Source organism: Moschus berezovskii, chromosome 9, assembly GCF_049115385.1.
Source record: "Moschus berezovskii isolate FMDL1 chromosome 9, NW_MosBer_1.0, whole genome shotgun sequence".
In the NCBI taxonomy this organism is placed as follows: Eukaryota; Metazoa; Chordata; class Mammalia; order Artiodactyla; family Moschidae; genus Moschus; species Moschus berezovskii.
The window spans coordinates 22,590,342-22,613,078 of NC_142468.1; the positions used below are offsets into that span (position 1 = coordinate 22,590,342).

The 22,737-nt window shown below is 40.3% G+C and overlaps 1 protein-coding gene across 3 annotated transcripts in view; it reads left to right on the plus strand.

Moving 5' to 3' along the window:
* The window catches only part of DCAF5 (DDB1 and CUL4 associated factor 5), a 96,207-nt gene that overhangs the window by 58,197 nt on the left and 15,273 nt on the right, over positions 1-22,737 (plus strand). For all 3 annotated transcript variants that reach the window (XM_055437300.2, XM_055437299.2, XM_055437298.2), the window contains exon 7: positions 10,923-10,989. In XM_055437300.2, coding sequence (XP_055293275.2) covers positions 10,923-10,989 — 67 coding nt within the window. The remainder of the gene's footprint in view (positions 1-10,922; positions 10,990-22,737) is intronic.

The following is a 22,737-nucleotide window of genomic DNA, read 5'->3' on the forward strand; positions in this document are numbered from 1 at the left end:
GTCTGGCGTGCTGCAATCCATGGGGTCTCAGAGTCAGACATGACTGAGTAACTGAACTGACTGACTAACTGAAATGAAGTTACTTGATTTTTAAGTACTGCAGCAAATTGATACTTCATCGTATGAATTAAATGAACAGGTGCACCGTAACACCTGTTCTGTTCTAGAGCCACAAGTTTCAAACCTCTGCTTCAACAGGAAAACATCCATTTTTCCTGTTTCCTACTGAACCTGTCCTAACTTCATGCCCTTTCCCCCTTCCATCTTATAAGAAGACAGATATTTACTGAGCATCTACTGTGTGCCAGATGCTATGGTAGACATATTTACATGACTGCCAGTTTGTGCCCTCTTTGAGACTTTCATTCAAAGCCCTGTATACACTCTGTCACCCCCACTTTTGGCTACAGATACACGGTTTATTTATTGCTATATTTAATAATAATATATGACTTCCCTGGTGGCTCAGACGGTAAAGAATCTGCCTGAAGTGCGGGAGACCTGGTTTCAATCCCTGGGTTGGGAAGATCCCCTGGAGGAGGGCATGGCTACCTGCTCCAGTATTCTTACCTGGAGAATATACATCGACAGAAGAGCCTGGTGGGCTACAGTCCATGGGGTTGCAAAGAGTTGGACACAACTGAATGATTAAGCACAATCTTATTCAAATTTGATAACTTCTGTCTTCAGATAAGTTGGCGTAAGTGACATCCGATTGGTTGGACATCAACTGGAACAATTAGCCCCAAATAAAGCCTTCATTTTTTTTTTTTTTAAGGCAGCCTACCTTCCAGTCTTCCAGTATAATGAGGAATCTTCCAGTAAAACAGCAAATAGCATTCCTTCCTCTGGAGGCTGCCTAAATCTAAAGGATTCTCCTCCTTGCTTTTGTATCATACTTGGATTTTTGTTTGTTTGTTTTCCCTTTTCTCCCTGAAGCCTGAATACGTACATTGTCTCCCAAGCTTCATACTTAGTGAGTCAGTCTCTTAACAGGGTTAAAAAAAGAAGGCCAATTTTCCACCTGCTAGCATTTCTGGCACTCACTTTTAAGACAGCACTCGGCTTTTGTTCCTTTTCTTTCATAATTCCTTAAATGGCTCTTGCCCTAGATTGCTAGAGTCCAGCAGAGTAGCTCAGGCTTCTGGGAAATAAGTCTTTCAGGCTAATGGGTTTGTGTGGCTTGGAGATGGACAGTGTGGTAATTTAGAAATCTTCTCTTGCTTTAGTCTCATTTAACACCTGGCCTAACAGTCCCTACATCTTGCTGAAAGTGGGAGAGGGAATAAAGTTTTCTTGAAAGGACTGAGCCCTTGAGTGTCTGAACATTGGTATCATTTACACAGGTCTTTCTTTTGAACTTGATAGATGACAGAACCCCTAAAATCATGATAATTAAATCATCATATCTCATCTCCTGACTTGTACCCTGTGAAGCCAACAGAATAGCCTTGTACACCTGGCTTGGCCTCAGATGTTACATCACCACTCAACCTTTCTGTGTTGACATTGTATTTGCTTAGCAGAATTACAGGAATTTGTCAGGGAGTGTGATCCAGGCCAGTAAAGCAACCTAGAAAGTTATAGCTTTGCTTTTTTCTTTTTCCCTAATAATTCCATGCAGTGAAGGACAGGGAAGCCTAGCGTGTTGCAGGGGTTGCAAACAGTCAGACACAACTGAGCGACTAAACAACAGCAACAATAAAAACTCTGATTAAGCTCACTTGGGGGCTAGTGTGCCATGTGTTCCCCTTCAGTTGAATAAAGCCACCCTTTTAACAGGGGAGATTCACCTCTTGGATTCTGACTCCTTTGACTTCTTTTGTGTTAGCCTTTTCTTCTTCTTGCCTTTCTTTTATGTCGTATATTTTTAGCCCTTTGGACCTTCCAAGTGGCACAGCAGTGAAAACCTGCCTGCCAATACAGGAGATGCAGTTTCAGTCCCTGGGTCGGGAAGATCCCCTAGAGGAGGAAATGACAACCCACTCCAGTATTCTTGCCTGAAAAATTCTGTGGACAGAGGAACCCTTCAAAAGTGCTTTCATGTCATACTAATCCTCCCAGCGACCTTTGGGTGTAGTTGGACAGGTTTGATCCCCATGTGACACTAAGGTCTAGAGTGGTTTGAAACTGCAGATCCAGTCAGTATCTGAACCAGGACTAGACTCAGGCCCTTGCCTGTGATGTACCCTCTTCCTCATAGGCACGCTGCCACCTGTGTTTTCAGATCAAGTGGTGATAACCTCTTCCATGGGCTGATGGGAAAGAGCTGAACACAGAATATTGTGGCCGAGGAATTCCTTGATGTATGTATTTTTTAGGTGAATATTTTAGGAAACTTTATTCTATAAAGAGAAGGTAGCATGAAAATAACTTATTAAATCGGCCATTTATAATTCTTTTCTAATCCTGAGCCTCTTTGAAAGTCTAAAAGCTTTGAACACGCATTTCAGAAAAATGTACATACACACATAGTTTTGCATATAATGTTAAGGAGTTTATGGAATTCCTGAAAACTAGGGGTTTCAAGTATTAGCAATCCTGAATTAAGATTTAACTCACGGATTAAACCATCTTTTGGTTCATTTGCTGATGTAGAACTTAGAAAGCTTAAAAGGTTTTGGGGTGTATGCAGACTTGCTAGATAATGGTCTAGTTTTTAATTGTTAAAAGGAACACTAGGTGACCTGATTTCTTCTTAGGAACAAATGGAATTGATGTGATCTGCTAACGCAGCATGGTAGTTGTTCCTTTAATGTATAGTTCCTGACTAGGAGTCTGGGCTCCACTTGTAAATCCCTGGTAGATATTAATGATGGAAACAGAGTGTAACCTGTCTTCTTACCCTATGCTCCTTGTAGAGTTTATGTTAAGTAGCTTTACCACAGAAGAGAAATTGACTGCTGAGGCCGTTTGGTTGATGACGCCTCTTCTTGCCCAGGTTTCCAAGAGTTTTGCCAAAGATTCATCTTTAAGTAATGCAGGCTACTTTGTTACAAGCAGCTGTTAGAGATTTAGAGCTTTTTTAAAAAATTTCTTTCCTACTGATTATTTCACAATTATTGGCTGTCTTTATGGAACATTTCTTTGTTAATAGAATTTTTCCTACTCAGAACCCATAAACATTAGTTACTTTAATAAACCAAAGAATTCCAGGAGCCTAGTGGAGCTGACATGGCAAATGATCCAAAGAAGCAAAAATCCTATCACTTCACATGCAAAAAATAGTGTTAATCTTATGAGTATGCATATTTGTTTGCTTTTATTGGGAGCCAACAGACCTCTATTTTCTCTTACCAAGTAAAATCAGATAAACCTATGGCTTTGGCGTTTCCAAAGAAAAATTTTCTTGTTTTCTTTGGATGGTATTTGTGGCAGGCACTCAGTATAAATGACATGATCAAAGGTATATTATATACCAATAGGCAAGCTTTTTACTGAAAATAATCTCATAGAGAGCACATCACAGAATTGTTCAGTCACATTTTTTTTCCCTTCTGACAAAGGTCAGGGAGAAATGAGAACTGTGTTTGATTTAAATGTTAGCAGCAGTTTCTCTGCTCTTGCTGATCCAGGCCAGAGAGCCATCTGGTTTTTCTGTCCTAGTCAATACAGTTAATTAGACAGGGATGCCATTTACTGGAGAAATAATTAATCAGTTACTATGGGAAGAACCTTAGAACTGTGTAAATTGATCAGTACTCAGTGAATAGTAGCTGACTGATGTTTCTTTCTCCATTAGCAGATATAGGGGAATATCAAATACTGTGCAAACACACGTATGCACACGCTTTACACTTACACATACACATCATGTGTGTGTGTGTGTGTGTATACACACACTTTGAGAGAGAAGTAGGGCAGAGAAATTGAGCAGCAAGAGATTTCAGTGTTAATAAAGAACCTAAGACATATTCTGGGTTATTTTTGGAGTGTATCAGGTAGATGGCCTGTTCTCCTGCCTTCTAGAACTTTTTCCTCTTTTTAATATAGATTTTGGTGGGTGCGAAGAGGGGGACTTTTTTTGTTTGTTTCTAAGCCCAGTGAGGCCTTAAAATATAATTAATAGGGAGTTATCTATATTCCAAATGTGCCCCTTTATTTGGTTTAACCATTAAGGTTTATTTATTTTAAATTTTTTACTGATGCATTTTCTTTTTTTAAAAAATTTTATTGGAGTTTAGCTGATTTACAGTGCTGTAGTAGTTTCAGGTGTACACAGTGATTCAGTTATGCATGTACACGTATTCATTCCTTTTTAGATTCTCTTCTCATATAGGTTGTCACACAATATTGAGTAGAGTTCCCTGTGCTATACAGGAGGTCCTTGTTGATTCTCTGTCTTACAAATAGTAGTGTGTGTATGTTCATCCCAAGCTTCTGATTTATCCCTCCCTCTATCACATTTCCCCTTTGGTCACCATAAGTTTGTTTTCGATATCATTAAAGCTTAAATAAAGATGTTAGGGGGAAAGAAACTATTGCTTTGCTTGAAGATGGCTAATAAATAATTTTTTCCCCAGTAAGTTTCTATTTAGTAGGCATTTTTGCCGTGGCAGGCCATATTTAGATCCTTCTTTGAACTTTCAAGTTATTAACAATAACTTGTGACTTAGGTCACTCTACAGAGGTGGTCTTTATATTTAGAGGCATGGGCCTCTCTGGGAGTTCAGCTAGCAAAATGCCTTTGCACGTAGAAAAAAGTCTTTCTTGAGAGCGTGCTCGGTTTGAGAATACTAACAGATGAAGAAAGGGGCAGGAGTTGATGGAGGGCATTATGGCAGTCTACCAAAAGAGGGGGTGTTTTGTGAGTGCCTGTTTTCTCTAAAGGCTAATAAACTGGCGGAGGACATGTGGGTGAATAAAGTAGTGGCAGAGTGCTGATGTGGTGATTTGGGTGGGGTGGGTGGTGTGGTGGTGATGCTGGTGGTTCCTTGAACCTGTCAAGAGGAACAGTTGTTGCTCTTGTTTGCTTGAACAAGTCAGTATCTCCATACAGACAGCGGGTTAGATAAAATGTACTGGCCATACTCTGCTTAAGATGACTGGGTTGCATCAAGGGCAGTAAACAGGCTTTCCTCTTGGGATATGAAATGAATGAACAGTAGGAGATGAGGTTAAAGTGTAGCCAACCTTTAAGCTTTGTGGCCAGCTGAGAAGGATTATGGATGGTGTACATCCACACAAGGACTTGCACTCATTTTTGCATTGGTCACCTATCTTAACCCACAAAACCAAGTTAAAACTGAGTATGTCTTCTACTTGCTGATCTGAAGTAACCTGTGGGTCTCCCACCTCCCCCACCCCCCATTCCTCAGCATTTTAGGAAGTGGGGCTTCTATTGCCTAAAAAACGGATTCTCTAAAACATTCTTTGTCCTTTGGAACCCTGCCCTATATGTCTGTGTTAGGATGCAAGGCGAGACACTCACGGGAGGTGAGTGAGTCATTTGTCACTCACCCCTCAGTCAGAGGCTTCAGCCTCCCTCAACCTGGGAGGGGAGGGGTCTTTCCAGCTGCTCTGATGATGTTAAATGTATCTCTGGACTCAGCCCACTTGAAATGATGCTTATTTTTGCAAAGCTTTAAACAGAGAAAGAAAGGAAAGGAGGGTGGGAGGGAGAGAAAGAAAGAGAAAAGACGGGAGGATGGGAAAAGAGAAGAAACAGATCTGTTTTGGCTTCCTTGTATTTTAAAATAACCCAGGGCTCTAGCCTTTCTCCTAGAATGGTCCTCTCTTAGATATCCATGTAACTTGCTCCCTCATTTCCTTCGGGGCTGTGATCAAAATGCCATTTTATCAGAGAGGCCTTCTGTGACCATCCTATATAAAATGAAACTAACCACCCCCAGCACTCCCTGTATGCTCTAAGCTACTATTTAATTTTTCTCTGTAACACTGTTACTGGACATATTACATATATATATATATATATGTATATATATATTTATTTATTTATTTAAACATTTTTTCCCCTGTTCACTCTCCAGTATATATGCATAAAATTCTTTTCCTCTTCCCACCCAATAAAATGTAACTCACATGAAGGTAAGGACAGGGTCTTTTTTGATCAGTGCTGTGCTCCTTTCCCTGGGACACTGCCCAACACATAGTAGACATTCAATAAATATTTGTTTAATGAATAAATGTATGAACTCACTTTTATTTTACTCTCCCACAGTCAGCAGTATCCCAGGCAGCCAACTTTTAATGTTGGAAGGGGCCCAGCAGACAAGCAAGAAATGCCATAAATGAATTCCTCGGGGCAGTTATGTGATTCTAGTGTGTGTGAACACTTAAACGGTCTGACTAGACGGCAGTGGGTCAAGACCCCCTGCTTGGAAATTATCCCAAACTGTTCCCTTGTGGTGGTTGCAAGAGGAAGAAAGGGTCAGGAATTGCCCTTATCCCTGAGAGGAAGCCTGTACATTGTACTCATTTTCTCTGTATTTCTGGAGCTGTCATATTAAATCCAAGAGCCTTAGCTCTGCGGAAGTTTTCTTCCTTCTAAGGCACTCTTCTGAGTCAGCATTCTGTCTGGGAGTCCCCTTTAACTTGTCATGGCTTTCCCTGGTGAATAGTTGAACAGAGGAGGGAAGCATTGATCCTTTGCAGTGATGTATTAATAGTGAAACCTCTGAAAAGCCCAGCCTCAGCTCACTCCTTTTTTAATATTTATTTTTTGTTTGTTTAGTTTGGGAAAAGTATGGGGGTAGGCACAGGGTAGAGGGAATTCTCTGTGTGAAGTTTTATAGCCTCTTTTAAACACAGAACATGAAATGATGAGCTGTTGAGTAATACATGTATTTTATATAGAAATTATTAGTGCACAGTTCTTTTGTGTTCTGTCCCCCCTCCCCTGTGTGTCTTAATTTGGCTTCAAATTTCAGATACAAGTAGTTTATTTGGAAATGCAGGAAATATCACAGGAGTGGAAAAGAGAAATAGGGAAAGGAAGGATGATTTAGTGAGCCAACTACAACTGTGGGCAGTTGATGTTTGATCCTGAGGGGAAGGGGTATAGAACACATGACATGTGTGCATACTCACTTGTGTCTGACTCGAGACCCCGTGGTCTGTAGTCCACAAGTCGCTTCTGTCCACGGCATTTTCCAGGCAAGAATACTGGAGTGGTTGCCATTTCCTCCTCCATGGGATCTTCCCAACACAGGGATTGAACCCACATCTACTGCTTCTCCTGCATTGGTAGGTGGATTCTTTAGCACTGAGCCACCAGGAAATCCTTTAGGACACACACTTCAGGCTGTTCTACCTGGGAACAAGGCAGGTGGAATATTGATATGCAGCTTCCTTGAATCATTGTAGGAATCTGCTCCCAAGGAGGTTCATTCCCTAGAGCAGCCTGCAACCTCCTGGGCCTTGGAGAAGACTTTAGACAAAGAGATATGAATACTGGCACTTGGCGATCAGGTACACTAAGCAGTAAGGCCTGAGAGACATGAGCCGGGTATGAAGGAGTGAGTTACCCATGCTTCCGCTTTCTGCTAAAACTACATGAGTACCATAGCTTTATCTTTGCTCTTTGCTTTAGCCTTTTCCTACCACATCTTTACCTGGGGGTGGCTCAGGGCTCAAATCTGTCTTGCCTTGACCTCTGACTCACCAGGCACCTTATTTCTCATAACGGCACCTAGTGATGTCTACTTCATGACATGGTAGTTGTGTACCTACATGTATGTTTTCTACTTAAATTAAGTTCCTTGGGAATCTGGATATTACCTTATATTTCTTTGTAAACATCAGAGTGCCTGGCGTGTAAGTGCTTGGCTCTTGTGTAATTAATGAATTTCCCCCCCTAACTACTAGGTAGTTTAGCCAAACAGGCTGTGAGAGGAAAGCCTTGGGCTTCTGAATTCCAGCTTCCTAACTTCAAATAATATAGTATCATAAACTACAGGGAGTTAGTGAATGGACCTTAAGACAAGAAGGATTCATCTTCTTTTTTTCTTTTAAAGGGAAAAATTTTAAGTGTATAGTATTGTGGTGATAAGTACATTAACATTGGTCTGTAATCGTCACCAGCATCTATCTCTAAAAGTTTTTCATCTTATAAAACTGAAACTCTGTACCCAGTTAACGCTGTCTCCCCACTCTCTGCCGCCCCCTACTCTTGGTAAACCAGCATTCTACTTTCTGTCTCTATGAATTCTATTAACCTCATAAGTGGAAGCATACAGTGTCTTTTTGTCATGAACACACAATGCTCAGGACACATCCGTGTTGTAGCTCATGTCAGAATTTCCTTCCTTTTGAAATCTGAGTTATATTCCACCATGTGTATACACCACATTTTGTTTAAACTTTCATCTGATGATGGGCACTTGGGTTGCTTCCCTCTTTGGCTGTTATAAATAAAACTGCTATGAACGTTGTTATATAAATATCTCTAAGAGATCCTGCCTTCAGTTATTTTAGATATATATCCAGAGGTGGAATTGATGACTCATGTAGTAATTTTATTCTTAATTTTTTGAGGAACTGTTTTGTATTTTTTTGATAGTAGTCATCCTAATGAGTGTGAGACGGTATCTCATTGTGGTTTTGATATGCCTTTCCCTAATGATGAGTGACGTTGAGCTTCTTTTTGTGTGCTTAATGGCCATTTGTATATGGCCATTATATGTTTCTTCTTTGGAGAATGTCTGTTCAAGTACTTTGCTCATTTTAAAAATCTTTGGTTTTTATTGTTGAGGAAACTTTTTAATTGAAGTGTAGTAGAACTAGACTGAGTTTCTTTATTTTGAGCATACTTATGTAGTGACTTGTCAAGTAACCATGGGCCAGGAGTTTAGGGACTTTCAGCCCTGATCTGGCTTCCATCATTCCTTCACAGTGTAATCATAGAATTCTAGAACTAAAGGAGCCTTAGCCTCTTCTGGTTGCCATAACAAAATAGCACAGACTGCGTGACTTATGATTCTTATAATTTCAGTAATTTCTTTCTCACAGTTAGGGAGGCTGGAAGTCCAAAGTCAGGGTGCCAACCTGATTGGATTGTGGTATAGGCTGTCTTCATGGTTGCAGCCAGCTGACTTCACTGTTTCTTCACATGGTGGGAGGGGCTAGGGAGCTCTGTAGGGTCTCTTTTATAAGAGTGCTAATCCCATTTATGAGGACTGTACCCTCAAGACACAATCATTTCCCAAAGGCCCCATCTTCTAATACCACATTGGGCATTAGGATTTGAACATGTGAATTTGGGGGGACACAAATATTCAGACCAGAGCACGAGCAACCAGATGAGGAAACTGAAACCACTTCTTTTTCCACTGTGCCCTGGGCCAAATCACCTAGTCCCCGTGGATAACATTTTCTTCATCTTTGAATACAAGTTTCTTTATCTCCTTTATCATATCACTACTAGTGTTTTGAAGACTGGTAAATTGATTTTTAATGATTATAATGTATTTAATAGCATATTTTTATTAGGCATGAGGTTGTGCATATATTGGACTTTTACTTTTTTTGGATGTTCATAGTGTCATTTTTAAGTCAGAAATTTTCATTAGAAAGCTGTAGGCCTTTATTTTTCTAGGTAAATAAGCAGATGGGACCAAAAGGCAGGAAGTAATGGTAAGCTAAACGTAAAGTAGAGCACTTTTGTTAATCTTTGGAAATAAGTGAACCCACAGAATTGCTCACTGGTTGCCTTTAGACAAGGTTAGACAGTGCTCTTATGAGTTCTAATTAGAATAGATCTGGCTTAGTGTCCTGTCTTTTTGAGATCAGGCAGTTTGAAGCCACCCCATAAAAGGGGCGCTAACTCATAGCTGGATTGACAGTGGCTTCCTACGCAGTAATGTCAGATGACAATAGGCAAGTTCAGGATGCTTGGGCTTGCATAAAAGGTCTCTGGGAAGCTCCTAAATTTTCGTTTTTTTTTGAAAAAATGTGGTATAAAGTATATGTAATATAAAACTTAACACTGTAGCCATCTGAAGCGTGTTTCGTGGCATTAAGCATATTCACACTGTTGTGTAACCATCACAGCTGTCCATCTCCAGAACCTTTTCATCTCTCTAGACTGCGACTCTGTGCTCATTAAACGGCAGTGCCCCACTTCTCTTCCCTCCCCTTGTCAGCTACCGTCCTGCTTTCTGTCTCTGAATTTGACTACTCTCTCTTCCTCATACAACAGTTGTCTTTTTGCATCTGGCTTATTTCATTTAGAAAAATGTCTTCAGTTTTCACCCATGGTGTAGCACGTGTCAGAATTTTCTTTTTAAGGCTAAATAATATTCCATTGTGTGGATATATATACCACATTTTATTTGTCTGCCCATCCACTGATGTACATTTAGGTCATCCCCGCTTTTTGGCTGTTGTGAGCATTATACTATGAACATTAGTGTACTGATACCTTGAGTTCCGGCTTTCAGTGGATTTCTGGGTTATGTGGTAGTTCTACGTTTCACTTTTTGAGGAGCCTACATTTCTGTTCCACAGTGACTGCACCATTATATAGCCCCACCAGCACTGCACAGGGGGTCCAGTTTCTCCACATACTCACGAACACTTGTTTTCTGCTTGTTTGCCTTTGGTCACAGCCATCCTAATTGGTGTGAAGTGGTACTTCATTGTGGTTTTCATTGTCATTTCCCTAATGATTAGTGATGTTAAGCATTTTTTCATGTTATTGGCCATTTTTATTCTTTTTCTGGAGAAATATCTATTCAAATCCTTTGCCCATTTTTAAATCAGTTTGGTTGTTTGTTGCTGAGTTTTAGCCAACTAGTCTTTTGATTTATAGATACTTTTAAGAGAGTGTTGTGCTGCACCTTATGACTATATGTTCATTTATCTTGTTTATTTTTAAAAAACCTTTTCCTGTATAGATAGGTAGATACATATATTATCAATCACTACATAAATAATAAATACATATTTTTTTGTTTCAACAGTATATCCTTTCAGGCTCTGATGACTTCAACCTGTACATGTGGAGAATTCCTGCAGATCCAGAAGCAGGTGAGCATATCCTTAGTGTGAACCTGCTGCTAATGTTGGCGTTATTGACCTTCTGCATGCTGTGCCCTGAAAGGGCATATCTGTAGAAACAGAGGAAGATAGTTCTCCTTTAATATAATGAATTTATTGAAGAGTGACCAAAGGAAACTTTAAAATAAAAATTAGAAGCCAGATTTAGCTATAACCTTCTTGCACACCCCTATCTGACATAATCATGCTCAGATTTTTTTCTCCTAAGAACTTTCTTTAGACTTCTTAGATTGCCTCCTCTTCATTTTCCTCTCTCCTGTTTCACACCTGGATTATTTTAACTTGCTTTTCCTTTATCAATGCACACATTCCTGCTCCGCTTATTACTCTACAAACAGTTGTTAGGGTCTCTGCCCTTCCTTTGGCCTCCCTGGTGATGTTAACTAAATGGAAACTTTCTTTATTAATGGACAGATGTACTCCCTAGAGTTTGGCTGATCCCATACATGAGAGAAATTAGGAAGACATGTTTCTGCATTTGCTCTAGATGTGTTCTGAGAAAGCTCACCGTGAGTTTGGATCTAGGCCATCTGAGCTTTCAGGCGGCGTGGATCATTCTTGATCCTGGTGTCCTCACGCACTCAGATGAGTGTTTCACTGGTGGCTTCCTACTGGTAGAAAATGCCTGTTTTTATTCTCAGGACAGTTCAATACAGCCGTCTGCTCCAGGTGATACATGGCATCAAACTGGAAAATGGTAGGAAAGGAATAGAGAACTATGCTGATAATATTACACAAAATGTGTCTAGGGCTTAGAGTTGAAGAAAGTTGTTGGCTTGCCTATTTATTGCTGAATTAACAATATTGTTACCAAACATCTGCCTTTCGGTACTTGATGAGGCTTACTTTTGGAAAAACTATCCTACTGCTGCTGCTGCTGCTGCTGCTAAGTCACTTCAGTCGTGTCCGACTCTGCGTGACCCCATAGATGGAAGCCCACCAGGCTCCCCCATCCCTGGGATTTTCCAGGCAAGAACACTGGAGTGGGTTGCCATTTCCTTCATCTTACTGCTATGCTCTGGTTACTAAACAAGTTATAAAAGGCCTTTTTCCCCTTCTGGAATTTGGAAAGTGTGAATGAAGCATCTTACCTTTGACGTACAACCAGATGGGACAGCAGCAGTCTGTCTGAACAGAAAATGATGTTCTCTGTCTCTAGAATTAGTCCTGTATTAAGTCTCCCACCCCCATAAATGCTAGATTGATTAGCTGAGAAATAATCTTTGGGCTTAATTGTATCTTTTACATGATCTTAAAAACTTTTCATTATTAAGTCTATGTGACTTTTAAAATGGAAGGTGGATAATTGCCCTCTCCCAGGACTGTTCTCTGGAATCTTTTTCATGTTTGTATTGAGAGAAGGGGAAGAATTAGCAGTAGTATTGTACATTTTTTTCTCCTGCTGATTTCTGTACTGGCTTAGGGTATGGGCCACTGTTAGGCTGCCTTTATATGTAGATGATTATGCGTTCTCTGGGTTGGCAGGGACCCTCAGAACTGATTTAGGACTCCAATACTGAAACTGGGAAATGGGTGCCTGGACCTTCCAAGGATTGTATAGGCACAGTTAGTTTAAAGGAATCTATTTCTGGATCCTTAAATTCCATTTGTATTGTCCATTCCCACCTCCCCTTTCCCTTTTGTCCTTCTCCCACTTTACAGAAAAAGAAGCAAACAAACAGACAAACAAAAAATACCAGAAAATCAGAAATATTCCAGAAATATCTGACCACTTGAACCTTGGCATGGTGCATTGCCCTTAAGGTATAAAAATCTCTTAAGGTAGCAAAAAAAAAAAAATGAAGGATTCTTTAATCATAAGGCTATAGCCCAACCCGCCCCCTCCCTTCTCCCTTATCTTCTTATGTAATAAATTGCTTCTTTTTATAGTAATTGGTTTTTATAAAACATTAAAAATATATCTGTTTTGATCAGTTGTGTTCCAGTAAGAATTATAATTCCCTGGAGAAGGAAATGGCAATCCATTCCAGTATTCTTGCCTGGAAAGTCCCGTGGGCAGAGGAGCCTGGCGGGCTACAGTCCCTGGGGTCACAAAAGAGTCAGACACAACTGAGTGACTGAGCAAAAGAATTGTAATGGTAACTCTAATCCTATACAGTACCAAAATGTTAACACATAGAGCCTTACAGTCACAGCAAATAAAAAATTTGAATTTGTATTTATAGTCTTGTTGATGAATCTGATAGAATTTTTATAAAAGTATATTATGTTGAAATTTGGGGCTAAGTAAGTAAAGTAGAAATGTTATTTCAAAGAGGAAAAAGGAATGATATAAAATTTCTATTAAAAAATAGTTAGACTTCATGGCACCCCACTCCAGTACTCTTGTCTGGAAAATTCCATGAATGAAGGAGTCCATGGGGTCACTAAGAGTTGGACACCCACGACTGAAGCGACTTAGCAGCAGCAGCAGATTCCACATAGGATGCAGTAGGTAGTTCCCACTGCAATAAGTACAAAAGTCAAATTACAAAAGCCACCTTTTTAAAGATGTCAGAGAGCTGTGGTAATAGTGTGTGAGAAGAACTAAAGTTCTGAAGAAGGAAGAACCTTCCCAACTGAGCAGAAGGTCTGACCATGCTCTGTCCTGACGGCATCTGTGCCTAGGTTGTCAATGGAGCTGCCATGGACAGCCTCTACCAGGGTCAAAAGAAATCAGAGTTTTCACCAGCGACATGGGTTGATAGGTTAGATTAGAGTCAGAGGAACCCCAGACACATGACCAGTCTTCTCTGTAGGACATTTGCTGGGTGCTGGGGTTGCACTGAGAGTTAAGGGACTAGACTGGAAAGTAGAATGAAATGCCTATGGTATACAGTGCTTAGGAGACAGAATTCTCCTAGTGGGAGGGGTCTGCTCCACAGGGCATTTTGAACCTGCTTGGAAAAGGATAATAAAGAGATAAGCTTAAAACCTCCAAAGGACAGAAGCAGAGAACAGAGGTTTCACCAGCTCTCCATCAAAAGCCCAAGAGGCTACACTCGAGGATGGAGCTGGACCAGAAAGGCAAAGTGCAATCTCTTGCAATCTCCTGGTATGTAGGACACAAACTCCCATTAGTGGAAGAGACCTGCAACATGGAGTCTACAGGTCTTGCCTTTGAGAGATTTGAAACCAGAAGTAGACTTAGTCTGACTAAAGAAGCAACCCAGCCCTGACCTGGTCCCTTCTGATTGGATTGAGGGTGATCAGCCCCTTACCTTCCTGAGAAAAGAAGTAGAATGGGTAAATGCTAGATGGAGGAAATGACGTTCATCTCTGTATCAGTCTGCTATGGCTGCCATAACAAAATCCTACAGACTGGGTTATTTAAACATCAGAAATGTATTTTCTCACAGTTCTGGATGTCCAAGATCAAGGTTCTGGCAAGTTTGATTTCTCCCGAGACCTCTCTCCTGGGTTTGCTGATGACTGTCCTCTCTTTGTGCTCTCACATGGCCTTTTCTTGCTAATGTCTCATTGCTGATGTCCCTTCCTCCTCTTATGAGAACATCAGTCTTATTGGATTAGAGTCCTACCCTTATAATTTGTTTAACCTTAATTATCTCCTTAAAGCCTCTGTCTCCAAATAGTCACTTTGGGGGTTTGGGGCGTCAACATATGAATTTGCAAGAGACACAGTTCAGTCTATAACAGTCACTGTGGCTCTTTATCCTCAATGTCCAGTATGCAATAGAAAAGTTATGAAACAGGAAAATGTGGTCAGGGATCAAAAGAAGCCAATCCACAATATTACCTAGATGTTGAAGTCAAATAATCAGGAACTTTAAATATTGTAAATGTGATAAAGAAAATAGAAAAGATGGACAAGATGGAGAATTTCAACAGAGAATTGGAATCTACTTAGAAAAAAGTCATGTAGACATTGTAAAACTGAAAAATATGTCTAATACTAAGAATTTTTTGGCTGGGTTTAATTGTGAAAGGACAGGTTTGGTGAATCGAAGACAGGTCAATAGAAGACATTTGAACTGATGGACAATGAGAATGGAGAATGGAAAGAGCTAAACCAGAGTGTAAGAGACAAGAGGGACATAGATGATCTAGCATATCCATATGAAGTTGAAATCCCAGAAGCATAAGAGAAAGTGAAGCAGAAGTAATATATGAAGAAATAATAGCTGAAAGTTTCCAGAACAAATGAAATATGCCAATTTTCAGATTCAAAAACTCAGAGTAAATACGACAATGCAGATTCAAACAAGCAGAGTAAATACAACACACCTAGGCACATCATAAGTCAAACTATTGAAAGCAAAAGATAATGAGAAAAAGCCTAAAAGCAGTCTGAGAAAATGGACAAATTACCTGTAAATAAACAGCAATAAGATTGATGATCAAACGATGGGAGCCAGACTATAATAGAATGATACCTCTGAAGTGCTTAAAGAATTAAAACCTGCCAACTTTGAATTCTATACACGAGGAAAATATCTTTCAAAAATATGGGTAAAATAAAAGGCATTTTAAAAAAAGAAGTTAAAGAGTTTTAATATAATTACTTAGCAGCCCTCATGAATTAATGCATCTAAACATTGAGCATCGACTGGTTATTTGCATTACAAAAAGGAAGGCAGCTAGACATTAAGAGCATGCTGATGAGAAACATGGCGGTGCCTAGGGTCTTGGAAAGTACAACAACCCTGAGTCTGATCAGACCTCAGGATCTAGCTTTAATTTGCAGGTAGCACAGAGGATGGAGGGGTGTATTGTATTACTACTACATTGTGAGGATACAATCCACAAAACCCAGACTGTCAGAAACTATAGGTGAAATGATCTTATGTTCTTCAACAGATTCATTCTGATGATGAAAGGATGGACAGGGGGTAACCTCCTGTATAAAAAAATCCAAAAGATATATTAACTAAAGCAAAACTATTTAGGAGGGAATTCCCTGGAGGAATCCAGTGGCGGTTCAGTAGTTTAGGGACTCCACGCTTTCACTGCCGAAGGCCTGGGTTTGATCCTTGGTTGAGGAACTAAGATCCCACAAGCTGTGTGGTGTGCCCACTGCCCCCTCCCCCCACCCAAATGAAAAGTATTTAGGAATGTATACTGAAATGAATAAAAATTGTTTCAAAAGCAAGAAAGTGATTAATATAGAAGTCAAGGTGATGGTGTATTTGTGGGGTTGTTTTTGTTTTTGGCTGCCCTGGGTCTTCGCTGAGTGTGGGCTTTTTCTAGTTATGGCAAGTGGGAGCTCCTCTTCCTTGAGGTGTGTGGGCTTTTCATTGTGGTGGCTTCTCTTGCTGTGGAGCCTGAGCTCTAGGCCGTGTAGGCCTCAGTAGTTGCAGTGCCCCGACTTAGTTGCTCTGCGGCATATGGGATCAAACCCATGTCCCCTGCATTGGCAGGTGGATTCTTAACTACTAGACAGACCACCCAGGAAGTCCCAGGATAATGATTTCTTTAGGGAAGGGAAGAGGTTGTAATCGGAATGAGGCACATAGAGGCCTTAATGGCCAAGAAAAATTCCATTTCTTGACCTGGGTGTTGGTTATATAGGTGTTCATCTTACAAAGTTTCATTAAGCTATACTTTTTAAAATTTTGATTTATTATTTTCCTTTATTTAATTTTGACTGTGCTGGGTCTTTGTTGCTGTGTGGGCTTTTCTGTATTTGCAGCAAGCAGGGGTGGTGGGGTGGGGGGGCGCGGTGGGTTGCTCTCTCTAGCTGTGGTGCAAGGGCTTCTCATTATAGTGACTTCTCTTATTGCAGAGCATGGGACCCTAGGCACAGGGGCTTCGGTAGTTGCAACTCCTGGGCTCTAGAGCACGGGCTCAATAGTTGTGGCGCATGAGCTCAGTTGCCCAGTGGCACGTGGGATCTTCCCAGACCGGGGATCAAACCTGTGTCTCCTGCACTGTCAGGTGGATTCTTTACCACTGAGCCACCAGGGAAGCCCTGACTTACACTTTTTGTGCTATTTTCTGTATCCTTTTTTTATTCCCTGATGAAAAGAAATGAAAAGCTAGTGAATAAATGTTTGTCAAAGAAAAATCACAGTAGAAGTAAAATTTTATTAAATGAATAAAAATGAAAACATGATATCCCAGCAGAGGTATTTACATGCTGGAGTTTCTTTAGCCCAGATCAGTGGTCTATAGAATTTTCTGCTCACATACCCATCCCCACAATAATTTTTTTGAGTTATAACTTAACATATATTCAAGTACACTTTTATTGAGGAATTTTAACTGAAACCCTCTGCTTGGTTGCCCACTGTGATAACGTGCTTGTTGCCCCAGAGCAACTCCAGTGATTAGAAATTTCTTCTGTGTAATTTCTCTATTTTTAACTGTTGGCCATTTGTAGTTTTAAGAAACATTTAGCAAGGTTCAGTGAGCCAGACATAACATATAAGGGCTTGAAATGGCCTTGAGTTTTAGCTTTGAATGCTTAGATGATGGAAAGTCTGTCGGGAAATTCCTAATCTAATCTACTGCCTCTTTGACTTAACAGATCTGGAATGAGGCTGAGTTGCTGTCTCTGTTCATGCCATTTCAAAGTAAGATACTGAGGCAGGCTATGTGGGGAAGTTGGCTTGCTGTTATATGCCTTAATGGCATAATCAGATGACACGCAGTCGACATTTTTTATTGAATGCCTGCCATGTGCTTCTCAGTGCATGCCAAATGTTGAGAGAACTAGATGGAGAGCAGTGCTAAGTGTGATCCAAGAGCAAGGGCATCTTTTTTTTCTCCACGCTTCTGTTCAGAAAGACTGACAATCACTGGGGAAATGTTTTTGCTATACAAATGACAAAGAGATGAAATTTATTTATTATATAAACAGAATTTAGTATTATTATATAAACAGAATTAGCCAGTTGGCTAAGTAATTCACATAGGGCTTCCTAGTAGGTTGAGGAAATAATTTCAAGATGTAAGACCTAATACTCAGGGTAGAACTTCCTACCTGGAAAATTAGGCTCAATTTTTTCAATTGATTTCAAATAACAACTCATTTCTAAAAACCTGTTTAAAAATCAGAGGAAGGAATAGAACTGGGAATTTCACTGTGGCAGAGAAAAAAAACCCATCAGAATATGTTTTACACCTCTGAAGTACGTAGGAAGAGCATCTGTTTTTATGTAACAGTTCTGAAGATAAACAGACTGACAGTTATGTATAGAGTCAGCATGGTGTATAGGAAGGAGCATTAGGCTTAAAATCATACCTGGATTCCAGTCCAGTACCTCCAATAACTGATGGAGTGATTCTAGGCAGGTTATGTAACAGCAGCTCTGGGTCTCAGTTTCTTCTGTAAAATTGCTACCCCCACCCTTCACCCTGCCATCTCATATCATGGAATCATTTAACAGTCTTGAAGGCTTTCTGAAAACTAGATATGTTCACATGGAAGACATTGTTACTGCTGTGGATAAGATCAGTGCTCATAGATCCATAGTTTTATTTGCTCCCTAGTGGACATGAGTTTGGGTGAACTCCGGGAGTTGGTGATGGACAGGGAGGCCTGGTGTGCTGTGATTCATGGGGTCGCGGAGAGTCGGACACGACTGAGCAACTGAACTGAACTGAACTGAACTTAGGTAATAGAAGTAATGGAGGATTTGATAACATGTGGTGGAGGTGGGTGTCTCTGGAAAATATTCATATGGCCTTCTCCTTCCCTTTTTCCTAATTCTTGTTGGAAAGGGCTTTAGGGTTTTCACTGTTGGAGTTGCTGCCCCTCAGATATGCCTCTACACTAAGACCGTACTATTTATGGAAAGAAACACAGTGTAATAGAGTTGGTAGGCCTGGGCTTAAAATTTCTGATATATTCATCTTCTAGTTGGAGGCTTTAGAAAAATTGTTTAATCTTGCCAAAACTTTCTTCATCTGTAAGATAAGAATATTAACAATGCAAACAATAACAACAGTAATAATAATACCTAGTTTCTTAGGGATATTTTAAGTGTACTCAGTAGCTACTGAGATGCTATTTATAATAAATAAATGTTGCTATTCTCTCATTTTAAAAGCTTTCTCCTTTTTAACTTTCCTCTGAAAAACTCCTTAGAGACCAAGACATGGGCCTTATCTGGTACCCTCCTGAATGGTCAGTTACATTTTTCTTGCAGGAAGGTTGCTCTTGACTCATTGGTAGTTTAAGAGGGGAGATTTCTATGACAGATTTTTCTGTGAATGGAGGGGGAAACATGCAGCTCTTCACTGCAGCCACTCCCACTGCCAGCAGGCTGAGGACAGAGGCTGCAAACAGCTGTCGGTGCATCTCCATGAGCCTGCATGCGTGCGCATTCTCTGTCTCTCTTCTCATTACTGTCATAGATGCGTTTACTCTCAGGGAGTCAGACCTGGGCATCTGCTTGTTTCTCCCAAGTAATTGGAGGAACAACTGTTTTTAATTGTTCACAAGTTGTTGGTTGCAAACACATGTGAAATACAGATGATGAAAGAAGAATTTACTGTAATTGACTTTTTTTGTACAATTAAGTGTTGCTGTCTGTGGGGCTCTTTGAGCTTTACTGACAGCACTGACTGTCCCCATCTGGCTTTTCTTAGCTCTTAAGTGGTTACATGATCCCCAGGAAGCAGCCACTGCTCTCTCTGTATTGTCAGTACCCTGATTGTATTTCTCTTATGGTTGGAAACTTGGAGCCCTGGGAATGTTCACGCAGACCTTTTGGAATTACTAAGAGATTGTTTGGACAACTCTTTTAGATATAGTGAGGAAAAGTAGTAGTCTCTTGCCCCTTACAGCCCTTCTTAATTTCTGCTGGTAGAGTCAGGAATGAAATAGATTAATTGCTTGAACAGGTACTTACCAGACCTCATTTTAGTAGATAATAGCTTTAGCCTTCTCCTTCAAGCCTTGTTCCAGAGAAAATAATAAGATTTAATTTGTTCACTTACTGAGTACCCTTAGATAAAATGTTATGCAAATCCTATGGATAATTGAAAGATAAACACTTTCTTGCCCTCCAAGAACTTCTAGTCCAAGGGAGATGAGGAAAAGGTGTGTGTGTGTGCGCGTGCGTGCGCGCGCGCATGCTAAATTTTAAAATGGATTCCAAGGCCTATAAAAAAGATAAATAAGGAGAGCTTGAACAGATTTGGGGAATCAGTCAAGTTTTTATGGAATTGGTGTTTCAAAGGACCATGAAGGATGGGTAGAATCTTAGCTTCTTTATTTCTCTGCTCCTACTGTAATTACTATAAAAGAAACACCCAAAATTGACAGCAGGAACATGGAGAGAGACACTTAGATAATCCCCATGTTAGATGTTGAAGCCCATTAGTGGAGGTTAGGTTCCTCTCCTGCATTCTTATATTCTGAAGTCTAATACACATGCCTTTTCATTCATTCATCAAATACTTGTTGGAAACTTATCATGTGCTAGATAGACACTGTTTTAGAAACTTAGAGTACAGCAGAGGAACAAAAGAGCCCTGCTAGAATGGAGCTTACATTCTAGTGGGGGAAACAGACAATGAACAATAGATACAATAAATTTTATAGTATGTGTAAAAGGTTAGAAGTGCTTTGGAAAAGGAAAAATTAGAACAGAATGAGGGAGATAGGAAGTAGTATGGGGAAGGGAATCAGGGAAATGTCATTTTAAATAGGATATTCAATATAGTCCTCATTGAAAAGGTCACATCTGAATGAAACCCCGTGGTGTGGGAGCATTGCAGAAATCCAGGGTAAGAGCATTTCAGGTAGAACCAGCATGAAGGTTTTGAAGTGAGAGTGTGCCTGTTATGTTTGAGAAGTGGCATGGAAATCAATGTGCTGAAGTGGAATGAGAGAGGGGAGAAGAATAGGGCTTAGTCATAGAGGTAAGTGGGATATAGGGGTGTCCAGTCACATAGGCTCTTCCTGTAAGTGAAGTGGGAGCCATTAGAGAATTTTGAGCAGAAGAGTGACTTCATCTGAGTTGTTTTAACAGCGTCACTTTGGGTACTGAGTTTTGAGGGCGGATGTGGGGAGTGGGACTGCCCACGATAAGAACGAGGAGAACCAATAGAATCTCTCATAATACAGGTGAGTGAGTGATGGTGGTGTGAACCACGGTCATAGGGGTTGGAGTCTAGATAGGTTTTGAAAGCAAAGCCATCAGAATTTCTGATACATTATATTGGGAGAAAAGGTGAGCAGGTAGAGTTTGAGATGTCTCTCGAGATGTTGAGTAAACAGTTTGGATATAGAGGTATGGAGTTCAAGGAAGACCTGGACTAGAGATAACATTTTGAGTTTTGGTATCACGTAGGTAGTGTCTGAAGTTTTGGTATCACGTAGGTAGTGTCTGAAGTTTTGGTACCGCATTGGTAGTATCTGAAGCCACAGACTGTATGAGGTCAGCAGTGGGTGAAGTGAGTATAACTAGTTAAAGAGAAGGGGATCAGAGACTGAGCCCTAAGGCAGTCTAATGTCAAGAAGCCAGGGAGAAGAGCCAAAAAGGAAATCAAGGAGGCGTGACCATCATGTTGAGGTTTGACAGAAACCAACAAAATTCTGTAAAGCAATTATCCTTCAATAAAAAATTAAAAAAGAGTGACCAGTGAAGTAGCAGGAAAACCAAAAGAGGGTGATCCTAGAAAGACAGTGGAAAAAAACATCACATGAGGAGGCAGCTCTTTTGAATCTGGCCAATAAGTCGAATGAGATGAGTAGGATGAAAACTGAATTAACCATTGGATTCTTTGGTGAAAAACACCAAGCCCAAGCCTTACTGCTTAGGGGAGGACTGGGTAATTACAGAGTTTTGAAGTCAGTTGCATCATTGAAATAACCATTGTTACCTGATTTTTCAACTTGTTTCTCTATAAAATAGTACCACTCTTTTTTGTCCTTGTTTATCACCTTGCCCCATCAGTGTGTTCTGCAGCCTTTTGTTTCCTACCCTAATCTAGAGCTACCAGATGAAGTTTTCCTGTACCATAATCTGTGTTTTTTTAACCTGAGTATTAAGTTTTTTAAATACCACTCTTAACAGTATACGTGTGAGTGCTCAGTTGTGTCCAACTCTTTGTGATCCCCATGGACTGTAGCCTGCCAGGCTTCTCTGTCCATGGAATTTTCCAGGTAAAAATACTCGAATAGCTTGCTATTTCCTACTCCAGGGCATCTTCCCAACCCACGGATTGAACCTGCATCTCCTGTGTCTCCTGCATTGGCAAGCAGGTTCTATTAACTACTGAGCCACCTGGGAAGCATCACTCTTAACAGTGTTCTCCCCTAATTTCAATTCAACAATCATTTGTTAAGTCCTTATATGCCCAGCTCTTATTGTCCTTGAACATGTCAACATATAAATCTTGGAATATCAAGGATGTTTACCCTCTTCATGAGGACCCAGTGCTCTATTTTTTTTGAAACACTAATTATCTCCTGCTGTCCTAATTTCTTATCTTCCAACAGACCCTTCCAGTCATCTAATCCCTGTTCCTGGTTCCTTACTCTTGCTTTCAGACTCCCCCTCCTTAATCTCTGTGTTTTCCATTGTTTCTCCTTTCCATTCTCACAAATGTGTTTGTCCTACCCATTAATTAATGGACTATTAGGAAGGAGTGGAAAATCCAAAGACTGTAACAAGAAAATTAATACTGCCATTTTACCCAGTTTGATTCGGAATTTATTTCAGAACAAAATATTTCAGTGTCCTGTTTTGTAGTCAGTCCCAGGTGCTGTTGAGGATCACACCCTAGCACAATGGATAAGTTTCT